At 42.6% G+C, this 9,406-nt stretch overlaps 1 protein-coding gene across 1 annotated transcript in view; it reads left to right on the top strand.

Moving 5' to 3' along the window:
• Positions 1-4,476: 4,476 nt before the first annotated feature.
• mafb (v-maf avian musculoaponeurotic fibrosarcoma oncogene homolog b (paralog b)) overlaps positions 4,477-9,406 on the top strand; it is a 51,413-nt gene continuing 46,483 nt past the window's right edge. Inside the window, exon 1 of the mRNA XM_049574622.1 lies at positions 4,477-5,837. Coding sequence (XP_049430579.1) covers positions 4,861-5,837 — 977 coding nt within the window. The 5' untranslated portion in view covers positions 4,477-4,860. The remainder of the gene's footprint in view (positions 5,838-9,406) is intronic.

Raw genomic sequence — 9,406 nt, 5'->3', positions numbered from 1 at the left:
ATTTGTCCACTTTGGGCTACTGTAGAACAGACTCAAGGGGAGAGGTCCAGCTCTGTGTCATTCTAAGGTAATGTATATGAATATTACACACCATTTCTGACAAGAAGCCCCCAAATCCTCCACGCTGGACCTTTAACATTTAATCGATTAGCAGAAAGTTGGTGATTATTTTTCTGTTTATCAGCTAACTAAATAGTTGACTAATTGTTACAGCTCTAATACACACTGGTAAACCCATGTCCTGTCTTTCTCTGAGCATACTCTTCCACAATCTCTGCTCATGGGCAGACTGCAAGGTAATGATCAAATTCACTTGTTGAGGGCCCGTTTCTCCTCCATTAACCATGCAGACGTTTTTCAAGTCCACACATAAACAGACAGTTCAAACTCGGAGCTTCTACCTGCTTCCTGAGCGAGTAAATGAATCGAAAAGGTTGTAAAAGTCTGATTAATGCGGGATTGGAGAACAGGACGGTGAGATAGTGGGAGAGAGAGGCAGAGCGACTAAGCCTGTTCTCTCAAACGTAGCACTTTGCAAATATGGCACTTTGTTTCCGTGATGTGGAAGCTTATTATCTTAATATGCATTCTTTTATTCCCCCTATAAAACACTGGCAGTGGAAAGCGTGGTACCGTTCTTCATGCTCCTCCTTGTAATAGCTTCTCACACAGCTCCTCATTCTATTACAAAAGATACAACAGTTAGTTAAGACCCCACGAAACATTTCATTTTCTGTCCTGCTAATTAAATGTGTCTCAGATGAGCCCGCTGAGCCCACTCGTCTGGTTGTCCCCCATTTGGGGTGCCACCAGAGTTTAATATATGGCATTAAACAGGGATTGAGAGTGAATATGAAGCCTACCTCCCATTGGGAATGTAATGAATGATTATAAGGCATAATCTTGGCCATGCAGAAATCCTTTAGTTTAGTTTCCGTCGTTTTATTTAAGTTACTGTCTGTTAAATATGGTAATGTCTTTGGCTATTTTTGGCACGCTCGAGATTTTGAATAGTGTGAGTGGGGTTATAAACTGCACATCTTGCAGTTGCATAAAGTGAGCTTTAATGAGTTTTTTCCTTCAGTGCTCTCGATCCTCTGTTTCCTTTCTCTGTTAAAACATTGTGATAATATTTTATCCAGCTTTAAGATCATATTGTAGAGTTTAAGCTGCCATATTTGTCTTCAGTGAATTACATGCTATTTATTTCACAGACCTCACAAGTAGCGCCTGCTTCCTCACCTGTGAGCAAAACATTTCTACCACAAAGGCGGGTAGAAAGCAAACAACAAGTTATGCACATCCTCAGCAAGCGTGCATCTTCAGGGAACCCCAGAGGCAAACAAAAGGTTAGCATGCTGAAAATAAAAGTGACGTCTATTGCAACGCGGTGCATAAGTCACGCTGTAATGAGGATGTTTTTAATAGATGTAACAATTAGTAAAGTCACTGTGTCAGTAAATCACGGGGAACTCCAGGAGCACTGGTTATCCTTTACCCAGGATGCATCAGTGTTCTCCTGGGGTGAACTCTAAAAGGTCAGACGGTGTCTCATTAACACATACTGTAGCCGGGCTCCACATGTAGAGGCCGGACTATTAACACAAAGCTGGTGTGTGCACGTTAAGGCCGAGGCATCAGCGGGGTTTCAGAAGAGTCAAAGGGTTGGATGTTTTCATTCACAAATCACTTGACTGCATCGCTGTGGGGTCACAAACTGATATAAATATTAGTTTTACAAGTGTTTAATCCTATTGAAGACTGGTTTAGGTGTGTTATTCTTACAGAGGGTGAACAAGGCCTCAATTTTTAGTTAAAGGAAGCAATTTAAGACACAAATAACATAGCATAACATAGGTGTAGATTTGGGGTGGATGCAGGGGGCATGCTCCCCTCAATATATTGAACATGTGCATTTGTTCCCCTTAATAAAAACCTAAAGGAAGCAGAGGACTTTTATTTTGACAAAATTAAAGACATTTCCACCATAAAATGATGCAGAAAAGACACAAACTAGTGTGCAACTGCCTCATGTTTTCCCTCCTCTCCACCAAATGTGGGAACAAAACCTATAGCCATGTATTTAAATATACGTAGATGTGTTTTAATCATATAAAACTAAATGCTCTTAACTTCCCCCCTGTACTAACACTGTATAAGTGGTCCACCTCCTGCTGTATAAGCTTATTTTATGATATATGCCTGAGTGCAACCCCTGTAGAGAGCAGGAAGAAAAAAAAAAATCATCCCCGATAAAATAAAGACAGCAGTAAACTTTGTGGCAGTGAGCTGCCTACGTGAAACTCCAAAGGGAGACAGAATGGGGTGCATACAGGACTATTAGCCCTCAGTAACACAGCTGATGCATTGGCTCTGGACTCTGCTTGTTAACCCTTGAGACTCCCCAGCCGATAAATCCTGGTTTAAGAGATCTGGCAAACTCAAGAGCTCACACAGCAGCTAGTGTCCGCCGCTGCTGCTTTCAAATATGGACCTGTGTGGACACGTGAACAAGTTAAAGTGCTGTCTGTGTCTGTTAGTGGCATGTGTGTCCAACTGTTTTACATATACAATAAAGGAGTTGTGATTTTGGCAGTCATTTTGCAAGTGTTACATGACATGCAGCAGAGTCATTTTTATCATCTCCCTCAGTTGTGACATAGCCTCATTTTCCTGTCACTGAACATGATGTGATGATAGTGGTTAAAAGACATACAAATGACTCTACACAAAGCAATATATATGAATCATATACACGACTATTACTCTGACACTTTTTGTCCTGCTATGCTTCTTACTACTAGTCTGAATTTCCACTACAACAGCAACAACATATAGTAGCATCAGATGGGACACCTCATCTGTTTAATATTTATTCAAAGGCATCAGAGGGGCCTCTGTTGTGTGTTCTAATGAATAAAACACGATGTTTATCCTTTCCTGTTTAACGTTAAGTCCCCATGAACAGTCACAGGGACCAAGAGAATATTTACTTGCGTCGGGGACACCGGGGAGTTGGATTATCTGCTGGCGGCTTTGTAGTTTTCTGAAGCTTCCCCGTGTGACATGTTCCAGGGAGAGTTCTCTTATTTACTCTCCAGTCCTCTGTGTATAGCCCTCCTTATTGTTTGTTCTTATGTGCCACCACTCCTGAGGAATGTGCTCCAGGAGAGAGACACACGGAGAGAAAGAGAGGGGAACACTGATGCTGTGATCATTACATGGGATTGAGACTGTAGACTCCAGGAGGACACAGATGGAGGTGTTGTCACAACGGAGTATTCAATTAGAAAAATGATTTTGCGTTGACAAGCATTAAATGTGAATGCATTAACATGGGAGACACTTGTAGGAAAATACGTTTATGGTTTTCTCCTTAAAGAAAACTGACTTCTGTATGGTTAAAGCTCTGTTTTCATATGTAAAAATATGTTTTTATGTTTCAATTTTGTTTTAAAATGCTCTTTTTGTCTTGTTAAATCATCATCATTTTCAGCAGTAAGAGTAGCAGAAAGCAGACAAGCCTCTACAAGAGCAAAGTGACTTAAAAAATTCTTTTTTTTTTTTTTTTTACATTTAAAGCACAAAACCATGTGCACACAGCCACTGTATGGGACACACAGTCCCTTACAAAGCCACATGAAGTATCCTTTTATACCGAAAGGTGGCGACGTTGGGTTTCCAAACAATGTCATTGAACCACATCCATGCCATGCTCCTTTCAAGCACTTTCACATTCCTCGCACAGCGATCCGCTTTGTCTGTAGTAATCTATTTCTGCGACTATATGTAGAATAAAACTATTTATCTATCGCTCATTGAGAATCGTTTCAGTGTGTTATGGTGCATTTAATTCCAATGTGTGTGTGTAGAGTGACTAAAACAGTTGTCTGAGACGAGTTTTGAGATCCTTAATTATAAATCTGCTTATATAATTTATGAAAAACACCTGTGCAAAGTCTCGCTATATCAACATACTAAATGAGAGCTGGGTTAATGAAAAGACTGATCAGCAGAAAGCTCTGAAACAAACAATACTGTTGATGAATACGACTGTAAAATGTGGATATTTTATGTGATTATTATGATGATGTAAAAACATTAAATATGTGTCGAAATTATAACGATCTGCTAATTAAGGAAAGACACATGCATGTTTACCAGCTGATATCTTGTGTTATTCCACGGGATGTTTTTTTATTTCACTTGCGTTTGTTGCTTTCTATGCAAAGTGTTAAAATAATGCATATAAAGTCTCATGTGTCAATCTGCAGATGGGCTCGGACACTTCAGAAAACTTTGGTTTCTATACTATTATGCTAATTACCTCCCCAGGCTGGGCTCCTCATTGGCTGAGTCTCAGTCAATTTCATATTTCCAGTCCTGACGTCAGGGCGCCTATAAAACTAAGCAATGCTTTTTAACTCGTCGGCTGACTGATGCCTTAGAAAAAAAAATCTATCAATCCTAGGGTGGAGTTTTTTTTTCCTCCACAAAGCAACTATTTGCCCGGGACACGTGCGTGAACCTCCTCAATTTGGCGCACTAATCCTAAAAGGAGCCATGAAGTGTTAAATGGTAGAAACAGAGACAGCGGCGCTCAGACACCCGCACGCTGGGAGAGAGGGAGGAAACAGCGCTGCTCCAATGCGTCTGTGCAACACAGGCTGAAGAGAAAAAAAAAACTTATCGACTCACAAAACCAAAAACCTGCGCTGCGCAATTAGTGCGTGAAAATCCACCTTTTCTCCGGTTTTGAAGAAAATAAATAAAGAAATCAAGCTGGCTCAGTGCGTGTCTCAGCAGCCCACTTTGACAGGTGCTCCTCACCCCCTTTGGAGGACTGTCAACAGCAAGAGGATGGCATCAGAGCTGGCAATGAGCAACTCCGACCTGCCCACCAGTCCCCTGGCCATGGAATATGTTAATGACTTCGATCTGATGAAGTTTGAAGTGAAAAAGGAGCCGGTGGAGCCCGATCGCAGCATCAGCCAGTGCAGCCGCCTGGTCGCCGGGGGATCCCTATCTTCCACCCCGATGAGCACGCCTTGCAGCTCGGTTCCCCCCTCGCCAAGCTTCTCGGCGCCCAGTCCGGGATCAGGGAGCGAACAGAAGGCACACTTGGAGGATTTCTACTGGATGACCGGGTACCAACAGCAGTTGAACCCCGAGGCTCTGGGCTTTAGCCCGGAGGACGCCGTAGAGGCGCTGATCAGCAGCAGTCACCAGCTCCAGACCTTCGATGGCTATGCCAGGGGGCAGCAGTTCGGCGGCGCAGCCGGGGCAGGAGGCGCCATGGCCGGGGAGGAGATGGGATCAGCGGCCGCCGTGGTGTCCGCGGTTATCGCTGCAGCCGCAGCTCAGAACGGGACTCCCCACCACCACCACCACCATCACCACCACCACCACGCAGGGGCACACCATCCCTCCTCCGGGTCTCAGTCCGGCGGCGGCGTTGGGGGAAACCACCAGCACCTGCGCTTGGAAGACCGGTTCTCGGACGAGCAGCTGGTGACCATGTCTGTGCGGGAATTGAACCGGCAGCTCCGGGGGGTCAGCAAGGAAGAGGTGATCCGTCTGAAACAGAAGAGGAGAACGCTAAAGAACAGAGGCTATGCCCAGTCCTGCCGGTACAAGCGGGTTCAGCAGCGGCACGTCTTGGAGGGAGAGAAGACGCAACTCATTCAGCAGGTGGACCACCTCAAGCAGGAGATCTCCCGGCTGGCCAGGGAGAGGGACGCCTACAAGGAGAAATACGAGAAGCTCATCAGCACCGGCTTCAGAGAAAACGGAGGATCCAGCAGCGACAACAACCCGTCGTCCCCGGAGTTTTTCATGTGAGTCTCGGCGCTGAAAAGTTTTAATACCCGACCCTCACGACAGACAAAAAAACTTTAAATACGCACGCAGCTAAAAAATAGTTTGTGCGTGCTTGTTGAAGTTGTTTTGTAAAAGCTGCGTTAGTTAAGGACAAAAGAGTTTCACACTTTTTCTGTATTTCAAAAGTATTTTGTTTCAGGGTGAGGATCTTTGTTTGATTTATGTTTAATTACAGGAAAAAGGCCTGTTTAAATGGCTGAATAAGAATTCGGTTTCTACAAATATTTTAAAGGATTTCTGTCCAATTCGCGATGTTTGTCTTCAAACACACTGCATTCAATGTGTCAACACTTTGCTGAGCACAGGTCCGCCCTTACAGCCTCATCCTGCGCCTCGTCCATCCTGCTCCCCTCACCCCAAAATTAGTTTTATGGAATTCAACAATCCTCAGACACAGCAGCTTTATTCTGATGTGAATTTATTTTAGATTTCTTTGTTTGAAGTCAGTTTATTTTTTTTGGATATGAAGGATCTCATTTTCATATCATCCATCCTATGTCTTCAAAAACATCCAAACTCAGTCACAGCAGAAGTTTGGACATTTGATGTCAGACTGTAACAGTTATGTGAAGCCATGCATGCTGGTCATGTACGGAGTGTGTTTTTACTTTTTATTTTCTTTTTCCTTGTTTTTGTGAACTTGTGTATAATGATTGTATGATACCATGACTGCATTGTTCAGCCTCATCATCTTTTGGGATTTATTTGTGGGACAAAAAAAGTGTAAACAGGTGCATTCATCCGTCACTTTGCTTTCATAAAAGTTCCCCGCGAACATGGACCCTTCAACATTTTATAGGCTGCTTTTGGAGCCCTGTGAGGAGCCTTACATTGTGGAATAAAGCAACTTTGTACTCGATATTGATTTATACAGACAGACGACAGACTATCAAGGTTTAGTTTGTTTAGCAGGAACAATTATATATATTTTTCCTGTCAAATGCAAAGACTAAATAGATTATTGCGATCAACAAGTGGGGCTGAAGATAAAATGCTTAACACACAACACAAGCAGATTATGATGCATGTCCTAAAATAAATGAGAAGCAGGCCACTTTGTCACGCAAAATTGTTGCAACAAATGATCTATTCTTTCTGCAGTTCCTTGTTAATGTGTCTTCTTTTCATTGAAGGAACTTAATTAAGCCTATTCGGTCAAATAAAAACAACTGTGAACTGTTTGGGAATTGAAATTATGTTCTCCCGGTGCTGTAGAATAATTACGCATCATGCAGCCAAACGTCTTTTTGTGATGATTTCTAAACAGTAAAATGTATTGTCTGGACAGTACAGTGAACTGGCAGACACCGTGTTCACTCTTAAAAAATGGAATTTAATAAATATACCATTCATCAATAAACCTTCATGAATGGAAACAAATAAATTCTCCTGAAAATGTTTATTTTTTTTTGTTCTCTTTAGTTTTGCATGTTGTTTGTCACTGTGTCTCTGAGGCGACACCACACACTCTCAGCCTTGTAATCTCCTCTCGATCTAAGCTGTAAAATAAAACAGAAAAAGTCAATTGCAAATGTCATTGAGATAACGCAAACATCTGTTCACACACATCTGGTTTTGTTTGGAGCGCGGTGCAGATGTTGCGCACAAGGCGCGTAATTATAACACCTCCAAGATCAAATCCAGCTCTAATATATGCACTTAAGTAAATTCAGTGTGCGGGTTTCACTTTCTTTTTCCGCCTGTTAAATACACACTGAAATATTTGAAGTTTTTTTTTCGTCTTTTGCTTCTCAAGAAATAAAAGAGACGCTCTGCACCTGTTGCGAAATTAAAGACAGAAAAACTCTTTAATTTCGCTTAAAAAACGCGATGAAAATCACACCAGAGTGCTTAATATTTCTAATATAATTTCATTTTTGCCTCGAGGCCTAATAAATGTGCTGCAGGTGTCCTAGAAAAAGCTGAGTTAATGATTGATTTTAGAGTAAACTTGCACTTTTTACTCGGTTGCTGTTCACTTGTTGAATATTGTCTGTGGACAGTTTCATTTCAAATCGACCGGAGACAAAGGTCTAGATGACAAAAACGACCAAATACACGATTATGCAAAAATATATATAATTTTTAAAATGTGATTTTTGGCTTCCCGCAAATAATTCCGTCTGAAAATGAACTTAACGCAAACACTTTATAATAAAACCGCGGTGGTTTGATTAAAACTGTCGAATTTCTACTTATATTAAATTATGCTTACAGTAATATTTATCCTGGAAAATGTTTTGCTGTTGTTTTGACACGCAATATTTAGGCACTCCACCACTTTGGTCCAATGTAAAGATCCTTTATTTGACTCAGACATAAAAATGCTGATAAGAGTAAAAAGAGGCACTCGGAGTAATTTGGTTTTAGCGACTGACAGCTCCAGTAGCTTAAAACCTGAATCTGGCCTGCAGAGTGTTTCTCCTCCTGAAAGCAGCCTGATGAACTCAGTGCGTCCTAAAGAGCAGCATGGCTGAGATAAAGGCTGCACGGGGTTAGGCTGCCATACAAGGTCACTGCCACCACAATGCATGCTGCTGGAAATCTGTGTGTGTGTGTGTGTGTGTGTGTGTGTGTGTGTGTGTGTGTGGAGGAAGGAGGAGGAGTAGGGGGGATATTATCTTTTCCCACTGCAGGACCTTTACCGGTCGTGCTTGCATGTGCTGTGTGTATGGACATAAGGAGGTGTTTTTTCTTTCTTTCAAATGTGTGTGTAGCTTGTGAAAACTTTAAAATGCACCACACTGATGACATGTCTGAACACAGAGTTGAAGACAAAGACACCTGTGTCTGTACACACACACACACACACACACACACAAACACACACACAGAGTCACCTGGCCCCTACTAGCCCCCATGAAAGCCCAGAGTGAGGGACAAGATGGGAGAGCACGATCCCCTCATGCCTGGAGGAATGATTTTCTCTGTGATTAAAAGTGAGTGAGAGACAGAGATAGAGCAAGAGGGACAGAGAGAGCCGTACACAGGGAAAGAGGGAGAGGGAGATGCTGGCTGCCTTCCTGCTCCTTTCAGATGATAAACGATCAGAGATGCGTCCTAGCTGAGAGGAGAGGGCCTTTTAGTGAGCATGTGTCCACTAATTTATGGCCTTCCTATCTGATTAGGTCAATATAGTGTGCTATTTAATTACATTTGTGTTATAACCTAGAACTGGAGATGCTATACTTCTTTCACGGCCCCTCTTTCTCCTGTGAGGCAGATAGGGTTAGCTGAGTTTTCTGTGGAGTCTCAGGGTTTCGCTCAGGACAGCCTCACCTGGAATGTCAAGTGAGCGGACAGGAGAGGAGGTCTGCTTTGTGTAAGGGTTCACAGGTTTCCAGTGTCTGAGCTCCATTATTTAATATGTAAGAATGATAAAATGGAAACCTGCTCATCAGTGCAGGGGTGGAAATTGCGTGGGACGCTTTCTGCTTGTGTGTGTGTGTGTGTGTTTTGACTTCTAGACACACCGAGGGGCAAGAGGATTCTGTAGCACTGGTTCACTTCCTGTGTTGAAGGAGGA

This window comes from Epinephelus fuscoguttatus, linkage group LG4, assembly GCF_011397635.1.
Source record: "Epinephelus fuscoguttatus linkage group LG4, E.fuscoguttatus.final_Chr_v1".
NCBI lineage: Eukaryota > Metazoa > Chordata > Actinopteri > Perciformes > Serranidae > Epinephelus > Epinephelus fuscoguttatus.
This window is presented reverse-complemented; position numbering and strand designations above follow the sequence as displayed.